The sequence below is a fragment of the Lepidochelys kempii genome, chromosome 1, assembly GCF_965140285.1.
Source record: "Lepidochelys kempii isolate rLepKem1 chromosome 1, rLepKem1.hap1, whole genome shotgun sequence".
NCBI classification, from domain to species: domain Eukaryota; kingdom Metazoa; phylum Chordata; order Testudines; family Cheloniidae; genus Lepidochelys; species Lepidochelys kempii.
In genome coordinates, this window is record NC_136380.1 from 210,359,755 (window position 1) to 210,382,364 (window position 22,610).

At 45.1% G+C, this 22,610-nt stretch overlaps 1 protein-coding gene across 6 annotated transcripts in view; it reads right to left on the reverse strand.

The window, feature by feature from the left end:
* Positions 1-12,026: 12,026 nt before the first annotated feature.
* Positions 12,027-22,610, reverse strand: part of KPNA1 (karyopherin subunit alpha 1) — a 181,872-nt gene continuing 171,288 nt past the window's right edge. For 4 of the 6 annotated variants that reach the window (XM_073310977.2, XM_073311047.1, XM_073310967.2 and 1 more), the window contains one exon: positions 12,027-15,924. In XM_073310977.2, the coding sequence (XP_073167078.1) occupies positions 15,737-15,924 (188 nt within the window). In that variant the 3' untranslated portion in view covers positions 12,027-15,736. The remainder of the gene's footprint in view (positions 15,925-22,610) is intronic. The other 2 variants (XR_012154830.2, XR_012154829.2) reach the window with 2 other exon arrangements.

A 22,610-nucleotide genomic window follows, 5' to 3' on the forward strand; every position in this document is an offset into this window, starting at 1 on the left:
GTTTGGTCAAGGCCCAGTTAAGCTTGATCAGACACTGCAGAGGCATGCAGCACCTGGAGAAACCCCATAAAGCAGACACTGAAGCTGAACACCTGCAGAATGCCCAGGAGATACCCGTGATCCACCCTGTCAGATGCTTCTCCTCATCCAAGTACAGGATGGCAAATGACAGACTATCTTTACATGCCATATGGAGAAGATCCTGGGACTGACAGGCAGATTCTTGAATATGGTCCTGCCTGGGACAGCGTAGGTCTGATCAGGGTGGATCCCCAGCCACAGTGAGATGGCTTTTACTATGAAAACGGCTCGATGTCTAGTTGGCAGCCGGTATCAAGTGGAGTGCCCCAAGGGTCGGTCCTGGGTCCGGTTTTGTTCAATATCTTCATAAATGATCTGGAGGATGGTGTGGATTGCACCCTCAGCAAGTTTGCAGATGACACTAAACTGGGAGGAGAGGTAGATATGCTGGAGGGTAGGGATAGGATACAGAGGGACCTAGACAAATTGGAGGATTGGGCCAAAAGAAATCTGATAACGTTCAACAAGGACAAGTGCAGAGTCCTGCACTTAGGAAGGAAGAATCCCATGCACCGCTACAGGCTGGGGACCAACTGGCTAAGCAGCAGTTCTGCAGAAAAGGACCTGGGGATTACAGTGGATGAGAAGCTGGATATGAATCAATCAGCAGTGTGCCCTTGTTGCCAAGAAGGCCAACGGCATATTGAGCTCTCTTAGAATAGAATAATAGAATATCAGGATTGGAAGGGACCTCAGGAGGTCATCTAGTCCAACCTCCTGCTCAAAGCAGGACTAATCCCCAACTAAATCATCCCAGACAGGGCTTTGTCAAGCTGGACCTTAAAAACCTCGAAGGAAGGAGATTCCACCACTTCGCTAGGTAACCCATTCCAGTGCTTCACCACCCTCCTAATAAAAAAGCTTTTCCTAATATCCAGCCTAAACCTCTCCCACTGCAACTTGAGACCATTACTCCTTATTCTGTTATCTGGTACCACTGAGAACAGTCTAGATCCATCCTCTTTGGAACCCCCTTTCAGGTAGTTGAAAGCAGTTATTGAATCCCCCCTCATTCTTCTCTTCCGCAGACTAAATAATCCCAGTTCCCTCAGCCTGTCCTCACAAGTCATGTGCTCCAGCCCCCTAATAATTTTTGTTGCCCTCCGCTGGTCTCTTTTGAATTTTTCCACATCCTTCTTGTAGTGTAGGGCCCAAAACTGGACACAGTACTCTAGATGAGGCCTCACCAATGCCGAATAGAGGAGAATGATCACGTCCCTCGATCTGCTGGCAATGCTCCTATGTATACAGCCCAAAATGCTTGCAGATCGAGGGACGTGATTATTTCCCTCTATTCGGCAGTGGTGAGGCCACACCTGGAGTATTGCATCCAGTTTTGGTCCCCCAACTACAGAAGGGATGTGGACAAATTGGAGAGAGTCCAGCGGAGGGCAATGAAAATTATTAGGGGACTGGGGCACATGACTTACAAGGAGAGGCTGAGGGAACTGGGATTATTTAGTCTGCAGAACAGAAGAGTGAGGGGAGATTTGATAGCAGCCTTCAACTACCTGAAAAGTGGTTCCAAAGAGGATGGAGCTTGGCTGTTCTCAGTGGTGGCAGATGACAGAACAAGGAGTAATGGTCTCAAGTTACAGTGCGGGGGGTCTAGGTTGGATATCAGGAAACACTATTTCACTAGGAGGGTGGTGAAGCACTGGAATGGGTTACCTAGGGAGGTGATGGAATCTCCATCCTTAGAGGTTTTTAAGGCCCGGCTTGACAAAGCCCTGTCTGGGATGATTTAGTTGGGATTGGTCCTGCTTTGAGCAGGGGGTTGGACTGGATGACCTCCTGAGGTCTCTTCCAACCCTAATAGTCTAGTTCTCTAGTCCATGCTGAGGAGTGATACTAGGTGCCAATTTCTTAGGTTGCAGAGGTTCCCCTTTTTGAGCACCAAAGCAAGTACAGCCTGCCTGCATGCCAGGGGGAGCACTCTGTTCCCCAAGGACTCAGCCTAGATGGTGGTGAAGTCCAGGCTGATGACGTCCAAGAACATGTGTTAGAACTCCACACTCAGCCCATCAATACGCAGAGATTTGCTAGTGGCCATCAGAAGGAGGGCTTCTGAGAACTCAACCAGCATGAGAAAGTTCTCTAGCGAATCTTGGTCACTCATGCTGACTGTAGAGAATTCATTCCACAGGACCCCACAAAGATCATTATCAGTCAGATCCAGGGTGAAGTGGCTGTTGTAGAAAGCCCTGGCCCTTTCCCACTTCTCTGCTCGATCCTTAAGAGGGGTGGAGGGATAGCTCAGTGGCCTGCTAAACACAAGGATGTGAGTTCAACCCTTGAGGGGGCCATTTATGGATCTGGGGCAAAAATTGGGGATTGGCCCTGCTTTGAGGAGGGGGTTGGACTAGATGGCCTCCTGAGGTCCCTTCCAACCCTCATTTTCTATGATACGCCCTTCTGTTGACTGCCCCAAGTATAGTTACAGCAGGAGGGCTGCCTCTACCCCCACCTGAACTCATGGAAGGATGCCGTGAAGCCCCTGTCCAAAAGGCTGTTACTGAAATGCCAGTAGGCCAGTCCTGCCTCTCAGGTGTCAATGAGACCATAATGGCCACCAAGTGGTGGTCCGAAAATGGCGCAGGCTTTCTACTGAAGGAGTGGGCCTATAAGATGTTAAATCTGGGAACATAAAAGCAGTCCAGCTGGGAGTGGCACAACCAAGTGTACTCCACCTGGACATAAGTAAAAGTGATAGAGTTGTCTGGATGATAGTCATGGCAGACATCCACCAGGGAGTGATGGTCAACAATCTCCTTGATGACATTTGTGGTAGCCTGGCACTTCTCTTTCCCAATGCAGTCCCGCATGTCCAGGACAGTGTTAAAGTCCCCACTCAGGACAAGGCACTCGTGAGGATCCAAGGTGCTGAGGAAAGTAGACATCTGCAGATAGAACCATACCCACTCTGGGCCTGGCACCATGGCATAGATATGAACAAAGATGAGGATCAGCCCCTCCCCACAGACCTGGAAGTTTCTAAATAAGGGACTGTGATATCCTCTCTTCAAAAGGGACTTTGGTTTTGATTGTTTTGCATAATTAATTTCACTTTTAAACTGCATTATAGCTTGTTTTAACTTCTTTTTGTGTATCTTAGTTAATAAGTTCCTAAAGTTTGCAATGAAACTAACAAACCAAGGTCTCTGGATACCAAACCCTGAACCTTGTTTAAAACTATTTAATGTTGAACATTTCAGAGTCATGTTAACACCTTTAACAATGTGGACTTATATAATTTCATCTAAATTAATACATTTTTGGTGTCCCTGGGAGGGCTTAAAGATTTAATATATACTTGGCAGTTGGTTTCCTTAGCAAACAGAACAGATGGATGAGTTTAGAATTGGCTTGAAAAAACAAAGGTTGAAAATTATTAGGAATTCAAAGAGTGACACACTCTCTTTCCCGTCAGTGCTACAAGGACTTATTTTCATTTTGTTTGGCACTTCTTAAGATTTCCTTATTTAAATTGTTTTATTTCCTCTTCACCTTTTTATTTATGACCTGTGGGTTTTTTCCCCTGGTGTTTTGATTTTGAATGTTGTTGCACCCTGTTTGCTTTCTTGAGGTCTGTAATATTTGTAATCCAGGGTCTTTTCCAGAAAGACCTCTCAAAAGAGCAAAGTAAGTGATGGAATTCCCCCTGCAGCTCCAGAGAGATAGGATTTCTTTACCATCAGGTGTAACCCCTTTAAAAGATTATTCAAATTGTTCATGCAGTTTTAGTTCTGAGGCTGTTCCACTTGAATTAGCTACTATAAGGGGTGATAGGACAAATAGGGATTTGTTGGAGGAGTTGGAAATTTTGTCCTCAGTGTATATGAGAGTGTTCCCAGAGATGCAGATTCTGTTGAGGTATGGTTTGCACATAAACAAAAGTTATATTTGTTTGAGAGTAATTATGCACATTTGCAAAAGTACTGGTTGTGTAAAAAGGAGAAACAGTTGATTGCTGTTTGTGCAAGGTTTGGCAGCTAATACTTGTTCATCAGACTGATGCATAGAGATCAGTTACCATCTTTTTCTCAGGGACTGGACAGTGTATTAAAGAATTGTAAGTTGAGAGGAAGAGTAGGTATGTTTCAAACAGAACTAGGAAGGATGTGGAGAGAAAAGGGTGAGGAACTGGCTTTTATGAAGGAGATTTTGAAGGTGGTACAGGAAGGACTGGCCAAAAGAAACTCTGAGTACATTAATTTGGACTCTCAAATTAATGTGTTGAAAAAGGAGAGAATGTGATTCATGGACCCCTTTATGCCAATGGACAGAGAGCACAAGGTGCACAGGGTTTTGCAGGGATCCCCTGGGTCAGAAATATGTGTAGGAGTTCATCAAAGGGTGGCATGTGAGGTTTGCACTGAGACACAGTAGCTCATTGATCCTCATAATCACTGCAAAATGTATGGATGGCTGGATGGGTAATATTTAAGCAGTTGTGTATCTATATGGAAAATTATGTTCTTACTAGATGACATAACTCAGAAATGTTCCTTTCAGGCAGGAGGTAACAGATGCCTATTCTCTCTGTCTGGCCATTTGGGTATAAGAAATCTGATGAGGTTCAATAAGGATAAGTGCAGGGTCCTGCACTTAGGATGGAAGAACCCAATGCACAGCTACAGACTAGGGACCGAATGGCTAGGCAGCAGTTCTGCGGAAAAGGACCTAGGAGTGACAGTGGACGAGAAGCTGGATATGAGTCAGCAGTGTGCCCTTGTTGCCAAGAAGGCCAATGGCATTTTGGGATGTATAAGTAGGGGCATAGTGAGCAGATCGAGGGACGTGATCGTTCCCCTCTATTCGACATTGGTGAGGCCTCATCTGGAGTACTGTGTCCAGTTTTGGGCCCCACACTTCAAGAAGGATGTGGATAAATTGGAGAGAGTCCAGCGAAGGGCAACAAAAATGATTAGAGGTCTAGAACACATGATTTATGAGGAGAGGCTGAGGGAGCTGGGATTGTTTAGCCTGCAGAAGAGAAGAATGAGGGGGGATTTGATAGCTGCTTTCAACTACCTGAAAGGGGGTTCCAAAGAGGATGGCTCTAGACTGTTCTCAATGGTAGCAGATGACAGAACGAGGAGTAATGGTCTCAAGTTGCAGTGGGGGAGGTTTAGATTGGATATTAGGAAAAACTTTTTCACTAAGAGGGTGGTGAAACACTGGAATGCGTTACCTAGGGAGGTGGTAGAATCTCCTTCCTTAGAGGTTTTTAAGGTCAGGCTTGACAAAGCCCTGGCTGGGATGATTTAACTGGGAATTGGTCCTGCTTCGAGCAGGGGGTTGGACTAGATGACCTTCAGGGGTCCCTTCCAACCCTGATATTCTATGATTCTATTGTATGCCTCACATTGTAGGTTTATCTGCATACTAAGTCAGTTGCAAAATGAAAGATTGTGAAATCTAAAAAAAAGGAAATCCACGTGATGAAACAAACAGCAGGGGGCATCCTGCTTATGAATAAGACAAAGGTTGGAACTAATATAGCTGGAGGGTGGGGGTGGCAAAGAAACACAACAAATTCTTCATCTGGGAATCAAGCTGACAATGTACTTGTCTCATGAACAGAGGATCACAGCCACCCTGGCTGTAAAGCACTGCTAGGATTTTGGGGGAGCAATATTCTACAATACATGAGAGTATCTTGTTAATTAAGTCTAGGCTCTAGAATATGTGTTAGGATTTTGTTTTATATGTAACCATTTGTATCCAATACTTCTACTTCCTACTGCTTGAATCTCAGTGCTTTGTCCAACCAATTTAGGCTTTATCAGTTTTTGCCTTTATTTATACAACTTCAGATAGAATTACTGTCACTTATAATATCTGAACATACATTTATGGCACACAATAACCACAGACAAGATGGAATTGGTAAATGGCCCAAGTTACCACATTCCAGGGCACGAGCAAGTCCTCCTACAATTCTTGACGATCGTCATCTCCTCTGATCCTTCAGTCCCATCCTTCGGTTTCTGGTCTGGTGTTTCTTTAATTTGGGCCATCTTCATTTGGGTCTTTTATATATTTTTAAATTACAGATTAAGTAATGTTTATCCAATCAGATTTTAGCACAACACCCCTTTCTTTTTTATGTAAACTGTACATTACGCATGCACAAGCCTCATTACCCAACTTCTGCACTTTTCTTGCTGGTTTTGCAGTTTCTGAATCACGTTGTTTTATGTTACCCCATTCCTGCGCATTCCCAGAAAGAAGGGATTTTATATTTATCATTACATACTGATGTACCTCTCACTCAGCCTCCAACATGACACATTACTCATCGTGCCAATAACAATATTATTTTAAACCAATCAGCAATTTATATCAAAAGAAGAATTTCCAAGCATGCACTCAAGCCAGGCAAGGTCTTGGCCTAAGTGTTACCTCACCTAAACTCATTCACTATCCATAATTACAAACCATTAAAATAGAACTAACAACGCTTTCAGTCTTACCATTAGCAACCCTTCACTTTTGTTTCAGTATATGAATGGGTAACAGGGTTCCCACTCACCACTAGCATGCCTGCTTGTGTCTTGGTCTGGGAAGGTAGCTCTCACTGCATCAGGTGCCCCCTTGGTGCTTGTTGCTTGCTCTGTACTTCTGGTTCTCTGGCTGGATCACCATTTATCCCACCCTTTCTGGAGTTACAAAGTCAAACAGGACAACTTCCAAATGCTGTCTCCAGCCAGTGTTCTGTCCCAGCTAGGTGGTCTGTGCCACTATACCAGTGGGTGGCAGGGAAACCCAGGCCCATCCAACACACCAGGTTCCTGCGCAGGGATCCCAAAATCAGCAATCCAGGCCTGCTCAGTCCCAGTCCTGTTGTTGGCTCCTTCCTACTCAGCCTATCATCTTGCTTGTTTTGATTTATTACTGGAGCTTATTCTGCTCCCTATGGCTGCTTCACCCCTCCTAGCTTCTTGCCAAACTCCTTATGAAAGGGTAGGATCCCAGGGCTTACTCGTCCCCTAGACTTCCTCCTTGCTCCCGGTGGCCTCCCTTCTCTCAGGGAGTGACTGTATCCTCCTTCCACTGCAGGTCATTCTGTCTCCTGGCTTTACAGTGCTGTCCCAGCCCATTTCCAGCTGGGCTTCACTTTCAATTGAGGTTGGCCCTCACTCTTTCAGGTGACAGCAAGTAATCTAATTGGCCTCTCAGGCCTTTGTTAACCCTATCGGGGCTGGTGTGGGGTATACACCCCATCACATTATGTTATTCTGTTCTACACTTTAATCTGTTAAGGAGGGTTTTGGAGAGCATGCTATGATTGTTTAATGTCAACATTGTTTTTATCTTCTGCAAACATAGGTTTGTCAAAGGCCTTTTTCATTCAAAGTCCAGTTTTATTTGTGAATCATTACAAAAAAAACCAACTGACCTGAAGAAGAGCTCTGTGTAGCTCGAAAGCTCATCTCATTCACCAACAGAAGCTGGTCCAGTAAAAGATATTACCTTACCCACCTTGCCTCTCTTACGAAAAAAGTCATTACTAATTTTCCTGTGTTCCGTTTTGAAGCGTGCCTCAATTTTAGGGCTTTAATATTCAGTTGTTTTTAATGTACCCCAACAAGGTGGATTGGATTGGACCTGTGCCAACATCCAAATAGGAAAACAAATATTTATTAGTTGTGATTTGTCATTTTACAAAATGGGTGGAGTGCTTTGCAGCCCCCAGTGAAACTATTGTCATCACATTTCTTTTGGTGAATAATGTTTTTACCAGGTAGAGATTGCCCTTGACATAGGTGCCGACTCCATGGGTGCTAAAAAAAATGGTGTTGCTCAGCATTCACCAGCAGCCCCCCTGAGCAGCTCCTCCCCCAGTGCCTCCCGCCCACTGGCAGCCCCAGCGATCAGTGCCTTCCAATCCCTCCCAGCACCTCCTGTGCACTGGTGATCAACTGTTCAGCAGCATGCAGGAGGCGCTGGGGAGGAGGGGGAAAGGAGGAGGCTGGGGTGCGCTCAGGAAAGAAGCAGGGCAGGAAGAAGTGGGGCAGGGGTGGGGTCTTGGGCAAGGGGTGGAGTGGCGGCGGGGCCAGAGGCGCAGCCAGGGGGAAGCACCTCCAGCACATTAGAAAGTCGGCACCTCTGGCCCTGGAGAATAGAATCTGATAGAGGTTCCATATTGCAATAAGTAACACCGCTAATAAAATGACTCAACAGTTATTTACCCAAGAGGACCCAAATGGAGAAAATCAAAAGTATAACAGAGAATTTAACGAGACAAACCAGCACCAGCATTAAAAATGTAAAAAGCAACTGAATACCATCATATTGGGTATCGGCTGAGATGATAAAGTAAATAGTAAATAAAGAGAATACCAAGAAAATAGGCCTTAAGCAATAGGTGTAACCTCCAGGGTAGAAGATGTGACACCCATTTATGTTAATAAAGGAAAATTAGAGAGTGCACGTATTGTCAGCATACCTTATGTTGAGCCTGGAAATATTTACTTGCTCCAAATAGTTCATAATGTGGGAAGGTCCTACATATTAAGATGGTTACCCCTGCCAAGTGTGCCCATTGTGAAGATATGAACAACACAGAGGATTATTTAGTTCTGATTTAGAAGCATGTAGGCAAATAAATCCAGTGGATTAGATATATGAGGGTAATTTAAATGATTCGTTATGTGGTCTTAGCTTCCAAGCCACAGTTGAAAAGGGTGGAATGAGTTTGGCTAAAGCTCGTGGAGAGAGAGTAGTGGGCTCTCTTACAGTTAAATGGTGGCTAATTAACACAACCTTAAAGTAGATGAATATGACAAACAAAGTAAAGGGCGTAAGAAGTAACATTTCCTTCCTGTATGAAGTGTATCTGATTACTTCCAAAGGGACTGTTGCTTTACCTTGGGGAAAAGGATTTTGTATTCCTTGGAGCAGAAATCAATGAAAGGTAAGGTCCAACTTGCAGATATATTTAAGGGGCAAAAGGTAGCAGTAAGCTCTGAACTACACGCTTTGCTAGGTTCGAAGGATTCAAAGTACTTATGGAGTCTGATCAGATCAAATTTGTAGATTCCAATTCTGGGGCACAAGACTTAGGGTATGTCTACACTACAAAATTAGGTCGACTTTATAGAAGTCAATTTTTAGAAATGGATTTTATAGTCGATTGTGTATGTCCCCACTAAGTGCATTAAGTCAGCGAAGTACGTCCTCACTACCATGACTAGCATCGACTTACGGAGCGGTGCACTGTGGGTGGCTATCCCCCAGTTCCTGCAGTCTCCGCTGCCCATTGGAATTCTGGGTTAAGCTCCTAATGCCTGATAGGGCAAAAACATTGTCGCGGGTGGTTTTGCGTACATGTCATCAGTCGCCCCTCCCTCCGTGAAAGCAACAGCAGACAATCGTTTCGCGCCTTTTTTCCTGGGTTACCCGTGCAGACGCCATACCATGGAGCCCACTCAGCTCACTGTCACCGCTTCTATTCTGGGCAAGTCTACTGTGGGGGCTGCTGTGATCCAAGAAGCCAATGTAATCATTGACGTTCTGTTATCAAGGGGTAGTGACTCTGGGAAATGTGCGGGCCTTTTTACATTTTAGGTGCATCATATTCCTGTCCTTTGTCGCTGGTGAAGAAGTCTTGAAGCCATACATTCCAGTCTGGTTGGCGCTGTAACACCCCATAGCACTTCTGTGGTTGACACATGTAACAGCTCCAGGGCTCTTGCTCTTTTGCCTTGGCTGAGGTACTTTGCCCTACCAGGACCTGCAAGCATTCGACACAGAAGCACCTGCAGCAGCTGGCATTGCTACACAGCAGCAGCTCCTTGTCTTCGCAGCAGACGGTGCAGCGGGACTGGTACCCGTCCTCGTTGTACATGTAGAAGAGCTCCAGGAATCGATCCCTGCAAGTCTGGCAAAGGCCCCCCTCAAACAGCGGGTGGAATGTGGCTGGGTTTTTAATCCCGCATGGTAAACAACTGTCTTCAAGGCTCCTGTTGTTGATGACTTCAGAAACCATTTGCTCCTTGCTGTTGTTGCAGAAGATAGTCTTTAGCCGCTTGGCTGGGGGTTCTGGGAACGTCTTCCCTGCCCGGCTCCTAGCAACCTCCAGGTCATGGTGTACAGCTCGTCAATAGGAGACCAGCTCATTAAATGTGGAGTGGTTGAAATGCTGCCTAAAAGCCATCAGACCCACCAGCTTGTCTGCTGAAACCTCTGAGAACTTCCCGTCCCCAAAACATTGCACCCAGCGCATTCCGGAGATTGCCTGATGTTTGGTTGTGACTCTGTAGGAGACTATGATTGCAGGCTACCAGGAGCTCCCCAATTCCAAAATCTTCCCCCACACAAGCTCCCCAATTCCAAAATCAACTATAGGCTGAGAAAGTGCAGAATGGTGGTAGAATGTGCCTTTGGACGATTAAAAGCTCGCTAGCACTGTTTGCTGACTAGGTCAGACCTCAGCGCAACCAACATTCCCATTGTTATTGCTGCTTGCTGTGTGCTCTACAATATCTGTGAGAGTAAGGGGGAGACGTTTATGGTGGGGTGGGAGGTTGAGGAAAATCTTCTAGTGTCCGCTTTTGAGCAGCCAGACACCAGGGCGATTAGAAGAGCACAGCAACGCAGGCTGAGCATCAGAGAGGCTTTTAAAACCAGTTTCATGACTGGCCAGGCTTTGGTGTGACAGTTGTGTGTGTTTCTCCTTGATGCAAACCTGTTTCCTTTGTTGATTTTAATTCCCTTTAAGCCAACCACCCTCCCCCTTCGAAATAAAGTCACTATTGTTTTGAAACCATGCATTCTTTCTTTCTTAATTTTTTTTAAAAAAAAAAAGAGATAACGGACAAGGTAGCCCAGGTGGGGTTGGGGAGGAGGGAAGGACAAGGCCACATTACTTATTGTAGCCAGACTAAAAATCAAACTGTTTGAATGACAGCCTTCTGGAGTGGAGTGGCTGGGTGCTAGGAGCCTCCCCACCCCCTGGGTTCTTGGGCGTCTGGGTGAGGAGGCTATGGAACATGGGGAGGAGGGTAGGCGGTTATACAGTGGATGCAGTGGGGGGTCTGTGCTCTTGTTGGCTTTCCTGCAGCTCCAACAGATGCTTCATCATCTCTGTTTGCTCCTGAAACAAGCACTTCATTATGTCAGTTTGCTCCCCCATTAGCCTCAGCATCGTGTCCTGCCTCCGCTCTTTGTGCTCACTGAATTCTTTCCTGGCCTCTGCCACTGAATGCCTCCATGCATTAAGCTGTGCCCTAACAGTGCAGGAGGACTGCATGAGCTCAGAAAACATGTCATTGCGAGTGCATTTTTTTCACTTTCTAATCTGCGATAACCTCAGGGATGGAGATGATAGGTTTAGCGTAGAAACATTTTATGCTCTACGATTCTGGGGGGACTCAAGGTTACCTGTGCTGCTGAGTTCGCCGCACTGACCAAACAGGAAATGAAATTCAAAAGTTCCCGGGGCTTTTCCTGTGTACCTGGCTAGTGCATCGGAGTTCAAAGTGCTGTCCAGAGCAGTCCCAATGGAGCATTCTGGGATAGCTCCTGGAGGCCAATACCGTCGATTTGCGTCTGCACTACCCCAAATTCGACCCAGCAAGGTTGATTTTTAGCGCTACTCCCCTCGTCGGGGAGGAGTAAAGAAATACATTCAAAAGCCAAAAAGGGCAAAAACATGTGGCCTGAATCTTCAGGCCCCAATGGTTCATAGTTTCAATCTACCATTAAGGGAACAACACCTACAGAGCAATAATTCAATGATCTGACAAGAAATTGTGGGTGTGCTGCAACCTGGCTTTAAGGGTTTTACTTTGTTTCTGTTTTAGGCAACCCTGCAATAAAAGTGTCTAAAATAGTTTACCCTTAAGACATGATAAATGAATTTGATTTGCTGTTCTATGTACAATCAACATTTAATCGTACCAGCTTAATGTAAAACCAAGGTGCTGACCTTCAGCTGAAGGTATAAAGTTTATTTTATTGTTTTGCTGAAACACAAGTAGTCATACCAATATGTTTTCTTGTATCTGACAAAAATAATGCAAAACCAATTTTAGTTTACAAACAATTAATGTTAATGTAGAAGATGTTGCCATTTTATATTTACATTGTTCTAGTCCTGGTTGGGTTCTAGAGTTTCAAACAAGGGCTGGGCCATAGGGCTGTCCTTATGCTCCTCCTCTGAACTGTTGCTGATTTAGTGTTGTTTTTGTAGGCACCTGAGCATCAGCACAGGTAAAGTAAACTCCATGTTTCTCATGGGGGTAGTGAAGGAATCTATGTTTCCAGATGTGGTCTCCAAACAATATACCCTCTCTCCTACTGTGATGGCTTCCAGGACAGTGTTATTCAACAACCCATGGTTAAGAGCTGGAAAGTGGGTTTCTGGCCTAGATACTTGGTTTGGCTGATTGGAGGCCCCCTCAATACACCCCAACAAAACCCCTTATCTGGGCCTACAACTCTAAATCAAGACTGACTGAGGGGAGCACAGATCATCTACAGAATGCTATTTCATATCCATCTTGCTCTTTGGTTGGTCCATAACAAGGCTCAGGGTCACAATTACCTTAAAAAGTAAAATAATCATCCACAGCACATGTCCCATAGCCCAGTCTGGCTGAAGGTAGCAGGTGTCTTCCAGAGCTATATGAGGTGGAAGAACTAGAGGCTTGAACCATGCTGCCTCAATCTAGGAGCCCTGTGCCTATGGCCACAAATACAGCCAGAGTGTACCATCCTTCCAGCACAGGTCCCAGGCATTTGAGAGGGAAAAGACTGGCATGGGGTCCCCCCAGAAAACCCACTCCAGATGGCACTGATGGGCCCTTGTGCTGGTCCTGGAACAGATCAAATTGCAGAGAAGGTCTTAAAAAGATGCGAGCTGGAGGGCCCGTGCTCCAGCAAGGAGATCAGATGCTGGCTGAAGCTTGTGAAGTTTTGAGTCCCCCTCACCTTCTGTCCCTGCCAACCACCCACCACAACCATCATCGCCTTTGCTGCTCCTTACCTGCTTGGATCAAGCAGGGGCCTAGTTTCCTGCCAGGTTCCACAGCAGCTTTTAGTGGCTAGAGGAGGAAATGCAGCTCCTGCCTATAGCTCAACCAAGTGTGTGACAGGCTGAGCTGCAGGGATGAGGACAAAGTTACCAGATGTGTGACATTTGGCAGCCCTGCATTCTCCCTACTGTGAAATGGGGCTAATGCCCCGCTTAAAGCACTGATACTGTTAGAAGGTGAGCAATAGTGGCAAGGCCAAAGGGTTAGGCAGAGCTGAAATAAGATCATAGGCTGAGGAAGGTACTCGGATGAGGATCTCAAATGTGAGTACCTCCGTTTACAGATAGATAAAGAGAGGTGCAAACAGATAAAGTAACTTCCTCAAGGCAACACATACTAGATGATAGAACTGGGAACAGAACTTAAGAGTCCTGACTCTCAGTCTCCTCCTCCATGCACTAGACTATGTTGCCGCCCATTAAAAATGGATCCCTTTCTGCTCTGAATTCACATACCCACTGGCATAAGTAACAGAAACACTAGCCAAGTTCCTTACATAGAAAGGCAAGCCACTCAGTTTAAATGGACTTTGTTTTAATTCACTTATTTAGAGGCAACTGTAATTATTTCCTTAGGGTGGTGGTGGGGGGGAGGGCGAAGATATACAACAATGCACCACATTGTTTTCATTAGCCTGGGGGAGAAAACACACTCTGTGTGTGTGTGTGTGTGTGTGTATACACATACAGAATAATACATCTATATATACACAATATATATACACACACACACACACACACTTTGCCTAGATTTGTTTACAAAATATGTAGCATTTTCATACCATCCAAAAAAAGTACATGATTTTAAATACATTCTATAGAGATGACGTTATTGGTAATTTACACTTAAAATCTAGCACAAAAAATCCAAATGACAAAACAAGATTTTGCTACTAATCAGTGCTTCTAGAAAGAGAAACAGTTCAAGTTACCCTTCAAGAAAGAGAGAAAGTAATTTATCATATGATGTAAATGCAACACAGGGGTTTTTTGTTTTGTTTTTAAATTAATCACCTAATTTAATCTCTAAAATTACAAAGAATTGAAGTCAATTTACAGGTCAAGTGCAGTAAACTAAATGTTCCTTGAGTACAAAGCAGCACTAGAGAGAGTAACGGGGAAGGTGGAGACTGATTGGATTAGAAAGGGATGCAACAGGTGGCTTTCTTCAATGACCACACAGGTCAGTTTCCATCCTAAAGCACAGGCTCAAATGAAGACTATGTTTAAAGAAGGGGTCACACAGAGCTGATGCTTAGGCCTTTCAGCAGTTTGATAAATGCTTTTTTTAAACCAGTATCCTGTGAGTGGTTGAAGCTCTTGCAGGGGCTTGTCATTGAATGAAGCCATAAGAAAGATCTTGTAGACAGTTCTGCCAGTAGGATTTACCACAGATGCATGACACTGTAGTAGGGGCAACTTTGGAAACATTTACCCTAGGGAAAATGTGTATTCCAAAGGTCCCAAATGGCTTGAGAGAATGTAGCCCAATGCAGAAAGGAGTAGGTAGCCCAAAGAATCCATTACATTCAGAAATTGAATTGCCACCTTTGCATTAGATGCTTATGATCCAAACAGGCTGCGGAGTCAAAAACACGCTGCTAGCAGAAGGGCTGACTATAGGTGTAAATTACAGCGGTCGTGCACTCAGCAATGCCTTACAAATGTGGCCTATAGGAACCATTTATCCCATGCTAATTCATCTGGGGCCATGAGAGTAGTGAGGGGAAAATGGAAAGATGGGAAGTAGTATCACAGTATACTTGTTAAACACACCCTGATCAGGATGTTTCTATTTTATCAGTTGGTTGGTAGGGGCATTAAACAGGAAGCTCTACTTCATGAGACTGAAAGTAGTAAGGAGAGCTATCACTACAGAGTCCTCCTCATGCTGACAGTTTAGCACACTAAGATTTTACATCAAATGGTAATTTACAGAACAGAAACCAGTTCAAGTTAAGCTGCATAGAATAATGTAAAGGGTGAATGAGTGGGTAGAGATATATCATCTGTCACTAAGCTAGTGAGGACCAGAGTCAGGAGCATGAAGTGAGGAAGGGTTCAACTTTAACAGAGGCCACATTGTATTAGGGACTGGGCAGTGTGGTAGTTTCTCCATTTTAGAAGCCAGTTACAAAACTTGCTTTTAGGGAGGTGATAAGACTGACCTACTCACAAGTCCTTTTTGGGTTGAAAGGAAAGAATGATAGAGTCCAGATCTCCAAAGTGGCCTGTAGAGACCAATTTGGGAGCTGTTTTATAATGGGACAGGTTCAGTTGTGTTCAATGTACCTAGTAACTAGAAAGCATGTCCACTGGAGGCTGTAGTTGCAGGGGACAGAGAGTTTACTCCAATATCTGTGAAGTGTTCCATATGCCAATGGCCCAGGCTGGCACATTAAGCAAAGTAATCAATCTGATACATTTTGTGCCAGGACTGAACACACCTCACAAAGGCATTCAAGGAGGCACCCAGGGAAGAATATGGGAAGGGAACTCAGGTAGATGGGAACAGTAAGGGGTTATGGAAAACACTGAAATCACTCCAACGGTGACTCAAGGCTTTACATGAGGACTGTCTGGGTGGAGGAACAGATAGGATGGGGCACCTCAGAGCTGGAAACCCTCCATGGGAGCCTCACACTGCTGGAAGATGTACTGTTGCTGGCTGAGATCCACTTGTGGGGCAATACTGCTGTCCTCGTCCTCTGACCCAAAGTAGTGCTCAATCAGATCAAAGGCCTTCTGATAGATATCCTGGTTCTCATGGCTCTGCAAGAATTCAATCTTATCCAGGCCTATATGGGAAAGAAGCAAACAAAAAGCAAAGGTCAGTCCACGGCAGACAGATATGTTCTCCCCATCCCACCCGCTACAGATAACAAGCTTCCGCACCTCCAGAAAGAGCTTTATCGCAGAAGCTCCTCTCTCCCACGACAACCAAAAAGACCAGGTTCCGTTACACAAGTTCTTTGTCTCCCATTGCACAACCAAATCAAGAACTGAAGCTCTGAGGGTCTGAATAGCAAAGCCTGGAAACATTTTCATGATTAGACTATGTCAGGGGTATGCTTGCTGTAGTAGTGTTCACACAGTGCTTCTGTGTGCTGGACCCATTACTCTGCATGTATAATGCAGCTGAACTACTGCAAACAGTGTTTAAAGTGGTCTGAAAAAAAGTGTGTGTGTGGGTCTGTCACCTTCTCATCTGCCTGTCCTCCAGCTCAGCAATTAATTATGTTAACCAACCCCCAAATCAATGCCATCCCCACATCAATTCTGCTCCCTCCATTCCCGCACTCATCAGTTCTGCCCCAAACAGCCCCACCTCTGCTCCTGCAGCTCCTGGGTACTTCACTTCCCTCTCCCAGGCATGGAAGGGCTGCAGTGGTGATCCCTTTCTCCCACTTCCAAGGCCAGTAGAGGAACAGAGGAGCTGTCCCATCATTCACAGGAGGAGAGTGGGGAGAAGGGAGCAGAACTGCTGGGCTCTTTCTGCTCCCTCCTCCTCTCCTGTGAGAATGGTATTGGTTCCAGAGGAAAACTCTGGCTGTTTTGTGCAGTAGGTCTAATTAGCTGCTCTTCCCCAGGAACTGGGCAAGTTGGGAAAGCAGCTAAGCAGAGGAGTAGTTCCCCAGGGCAAAAAGAAAAGGAGTACTTTTGGCACCTTAGAGACTAACCAATTTATTTGAGCATAAGCTTTCGTGAGCTACAGCTCACTTCATCGGATGCATTCAGTGGAAAATACAGTGAGGAGATTTATATACACACAGAACATGAAAAAAATGGGTGTTTATCATGCACACTGTAAGGAGAGTGATCACTTAAGATGAGCTATTACCAGCAGGAGAGTGGGGGGGGTGGGAGGGGAACCCTCTGTAGTGATAATCAAGGTGGGCCATTTCCAGCAGTTAACAAAAACGTCTGAGGAACAGTGTGTGTGTGGGGGGGAACAAGGGGAAATAGTTTTACTTTGTGTAATGACTCAACCACTCCCAGTCTCTATTCAAGCCTAAGTTAATTGTATCCAATTTGCAAATTAATTCCAATTCAGCAGTCTCTCGTTGGAGTCTGTTTTTGAATCATAGAATATCAGGGTTGGAAGGGACCTCAGGAGGTCATCTAGTCCAACCCCCTGCTCAAAGCAGGACCAATCCCCAATTAAATCATCCCAGCCAGGGTTTTGTCAAGCCTGACCTTAAAAACTTCTAAGGAAGGAGATTCTACCCCCTCCTAGGTAACACATTCCAGTGTTTCACCACCCTCCTAGTGAAAAAGTTTTTCCTAATATCCAACCTAAACCTCCCACACTGCAACTTGAGACCATAACTCCTTGTCCTGTCCTCTTCTACCACTGAGAATAGTCTAGAACCATCCTCTCTGGAACCACCTCTCAGGTAGTTGAAAGCAGCTAACAAATCCCCCCTCATTTTGAAGTCTTTTTGTTGAAGAATTGCCACTTTTAGGTCAGAAATCGAGTGACCAGAGAGACTGAAGTGTTCTCCGACTGGTTTATGAATGTTATAATTCTTGACATCTGATTTGTGTCCATTTATTCTTTTACGTAGAGACTGTCCAGTTTGACCAATGTACATGGCAGAGGGGCATTGCTGGCACATGATGGCATATATCACATTGGTAGATGTGCAGGTGAATGAGCCTCTGATAGTGTGGCTGATGTGATTAGGCCCTATGATGGTGTCCCCTGAATAGATATATGGACACAGTTGGCAACGGGCTTTGTTGCAAGGATAGGTTCCTGGGTTAGTGGTTCTGTTGTGTGGTGTGTGGTGCCTGGTGAGTATTTGCTTCAGGTTGGGGGGCTGTCTGTAGGCAAGGACTGGCCTATCTCCCAAGATCTGTGAGAGCGATGCGTCGTCCTTCAGGATAGGTTGTAGATCCTTGATGATGCATTGGAGAGGTTTTAGTTGGGGGCTGAAGGTGACGGCTAGTGGCATTCTGTTATTTTCTTTGTTGGGCCTGTCCTGTAGTAGGTGACTTCTGGGTACTCTTCTGGCTCTGTCAATCTGTTTCTTCACTTCAGCAGGTGAGTATTGTAGTTGTAAGAATGCTTGATAGAGATTCTGTAGGTGTTTGTCTCTGTCTGAGGGGTTGGAGCAAATGCGGTTGTATCGTAGAGCTTGGCTGTAGACAATGGATCGTGTGGTGTGATCTGGGTGAAAGCTGGAGGCATGTAGGTAGGAACAGCGGTCAGTAGGTTTCCGGTATAGGGTGGTGTTTATGTGACCATCGCTTATTAGCACCGTAGTGTCCAGGAAGTGGATCTCTTGTGTGGAGTGGTCCAGGCTGAGGTTGATGGTGGGATGGAAATTGTTGAAATCATGGTGGAATTCCTCAAGGGCTTCTTTTCCATGGGTCCAGATGATGAAGATGTCATCAATATAGCGCAAGTAGAGCAGGGGCATTAGGGGACGAGAGCTGAGGAAGCGTTGTTCTAAGTCAGCCATAAAAATTTTGGCATACTGTGGGGCCATGTGGGTACCCATAGCAGTGCTGCTGATTTGAAGGTATACATTGTCCCCAAATGTGAAATAGTTATGGGTGAGGACAAAGTCACAAAGTTCAGCCACCAGGTTTGCCGTGACATTATCGGGGATACTGTTCCTGATGGCTTGTAGTCCATCTTTGTGTGGAATGTTGGTGCAGATGGCTTCTACATCCATAGTGGCCAGGATGGTGTTTTCAGGAAGATCACCGATGGATTGTAGTTTCCTCAGGAAGTCAGTGGTGTCTTGAAGATAGCTGGTAGTGTAGGGCCTGAGGAGGGAGTCTACATAGCCAGACAATCCTGCTGTCAGGGTGCCAATGCCTGAGATGATGGGGCGCCCAGGATTTCCAGGTTTATGGATCTTGGGTAGCAGATAGAATACCCCAGGTCGGGGTTCCAGGGGTATGTCTGTGCGGATTTGTTCTTGTGCTTTTTCAGGAAGTTTCTTGAGCAAATGCTGTAGTTTCTTTTGGTAATCCTCAGTGGGATCAGAGGGTAATGGCTTGTAGAAAGTGGTGCTGGAGAGCTGCCGGGCAGCCTCTTGTTCATATTCCGACCTATTCATGATGACAACAGCACCTCCTTTGTCAGCCTTTTTGATTATGATGTCAGAGTTGGTTCTGAGGCTGTGGATGGCATTGTGTTCTGCACAGCTGAGGTTATGGGGCAAGTGATGCTGCTTTTCCACTAATTCCAATTCAGCAGTCTCTCACTGGTCACTCGATTTCTGATGTAAAAGTGGCAATTCTTCAACAAAAAGACTTCAAAAACAGACTCCAACGAGAGACTGCTGAATTGGAATTAATTTGCAAATTGGATACCATTAACTTAGGCTTGAATAGAGACTGGGAGTGGCTGAGTCATTACACAAAGTAAAACTATTTCCCCTTGTTTATTCCCCCCCTCCTTCCCCACTGTTCCTCAGACGTTCTTGTTAACTGCTGGAAATGGCCCACCTTGATTATCACTACAAAGGGTTTTCTCCCCCCACCCCACTCTCCTGCTGTAATAGCTCACCTTAAGTGATCACTCTCCTTACAGTGTGCATGATAAACATCCATTTTTTCATGTTCTGTGTGTATATAAATCTCCTCACTGTATTTTCCACTGAATGCATCCGATGAAGTGAGCTGTAGCTCACGAAAGCTTATGCTCAAATAAATTGGTTAGTCTCTAAGGTGCCACAAGTACTCCTTTTCTTCCCCAGGGCAGTATTAAAAATGTGCATTGCACACAGAGGCATGACAAAATCAGGCCTGGTAGTCTGGAAGCCACTACAGCATTTTCAGAAGCGCTGTCTGCATCTTATCTGTAACATCAAGCGGGCAGAACAGGATACCAAACATCAAAGTCCTGGACCACTACTGCATGATTAGTGTTGAGTAACTAATCGTAGAGGAGTAGCTTCGCTAGGCTGGTCACCTTGTACGTATGGATGATATGTGATCCCCAAAGCCATATTTTATGGACAGCTGAAAAAGGGAGCACTTACAGAATCATAGAATATCAGGGTTAGAAGAGATCTCAGGAGGTCATCTAGTCCAACCCCCTGCTCAAAGCAGGACCAATCCCCAACTAAATCATCCCAGACGGGGCTTTGTCAAGCCTGATCTTAAAAACCTCAAAGGAAGGAGATTCCACCACCTCCCTAGGTAATGCATTCCAGTGCTTCACCACCCTCCTAGTGAAAAGTTTTTCCTAATATCCAACCTAAACCTCCCCCACTGCAACTTGAGACCATTACTCCTTGTTCTCTCATCTGCCACCACTGAGAACAGTCTACATCCATCCTCTTTGGAACCCTCTTTCAGGTGGATGAACGCAGTTATCAAATCCCCCCTCATTCTTCTGTTCTGCAGACTAAATAATCCCAGTTCCCTCAGCCTCGCCTCATAGATCACGTGCTCCAGCCCCCAATAATTTTTGGTGCCCTCCGCTGGACTCTTCGCAATTTTGCCACATCCTCTTTGTGGTGTGGGCCCCAAAACTGGACACAGTACTACAGATGAGGCCTCACCAATGCCCAATAGAGGGAAATGATCACATCCCTTGATCTGCTGGCAATGCTCCTACTTATACAGCCCAAAATGCTGTTAGCTTTTTGGCAACAAGGGCACACTGTTGACTCATATCCAGCTTCTCGTATACTGGAAGGCCAATGTAAAAACAATATAAGGACACTCTCAAAGTTCATCTAAAAGGTGCCCAAGTTAATCCAAACACATGAGAAGCTGCTGCCAGATCAGGATGGTGGGTACAGCTGTTGGTCTGCAGTCAAAGCCATCAAGAATAGCAGAACAGAAAAAGCCAAAGAGAAGCGTGAGCAAAGAAAGCAGACTGTGGCACACCTGTGTGGCCATCTCTGCCTGATGAGCGGATACATCTGCGGAGCCCTCATTGGTTTACATTCATACAAAAGATACACTGGAACAAAATGACTCTCATACATTGAGTAGGAGAGGAGACTCCAACTGTGTCCAGTTTTGGGTACCAAACTTTAGGAAAAATGTGGATAAACTGGAGAGCAACAAAATGATAAAAGGGTTAGAAAACTTGGCCTCTGGAGAAAGGCTAAAAAACCTGGGCACACTTAGTTGATAAAAGAAGACTGAGTGGGGACCTGATAACAGTCTTCAGATACGTTGAGGGCTGTTAAAGAGAGGATGGGAATCAGCTATTCTCTATGTCCACTGAAGGTAGGAGAAGCAGCAATGGCGTTAATCTGCAGCAAGGGAGATTTAGGTTAGATATTAGGAAATACTTTCTAACTATAAGGGTAGTTAAGCTCTCGAACAGGCTGTGGAATCCCCATCACTGGAGGTTTTTAAGTACAGGTTAGTTAATAATCTGTCAGGGATGGTCTAGGTTTACTTGGTCCTGTCTCAGTGCAGGGGGCTGGACTTGATGATTTGTCAAGTTCCCTTTCAGCCCTATAAATTTCTACAATTCTAGAAGATGATACCTTCCCTCTCTGAATACAGCCTTTCCCTAAGCAGACCACAATCCAGCTATTGTTTAAGAAATTATTGCTCAACACAACTGAGCTCTTCAGCTATCATTCAGTATTTAATATCCCTGTATCATTTATCTTAGCATTTTATAGAGTCCATCACCATAGTACCTAAGCACTACTAATAAGCAAGCTGAGAAGCTCAGCAAAGATTGCCTCCAACTTCACTTACATGCTATTAGTATCCTGGACCATTACCAGTTAGGCCTCAGGCAGAAAAAGATACTGGGTGATGGCAGATTGAAGAGGATAAGGGCCAGATATGCAAATTCATATGGCTGGACCTCTTCATAACATTTAATATAGTTGGCTATGGAATCCTGCTGTTCAGTCTCACAAATATGGCAGGGATTAGTGGGACTGTACTGTGATGTGTTCAACTGTTTCTCTTGGGCTTCATCCAGACTGTCCTGATGGGCATAAACTCCTTCAACTTCAAATTGCTCACCTATGGGATTCAGCATTTAATGCTAAGAGGCAGGGAAACAGCATGAACTAAAATGCCAGCAATACACAGACGGCAGTCAGCTTCTCAGAGACTTGCAGGAACTAAAAGACAGGCACTGCACTGGAAACCAATTAGAACAGTACTAATGTGGAGACAAAACAAACCTGCAGATGCCCTTAACATTGGATTAACATAATTAATGTGAATATACTGAACCATCTGTGATCAATCTGGTTCAATTAGAATGGTCCAAATTCTCTGAACCCAATTTTGACAGTCCAGAAACCCAATGGAGGCAACTCCAAACTTGTCAGATGGAAATAGTACTAAGCCCTGGCTGGCAAGGAAATGGATTGCCCAGTAGAGTAAAAGGTCAGGGAACATTTCTCCCAACATACTGTCTGGAACTTGAGGCACCAAAACTACTCATTTATGTCACCTGGAAGGCTTCCAGGAATACTAAATATTGGCTAAATACTGGAAAATATGGATCCTTTTCCCCTCACTGACAGCTATT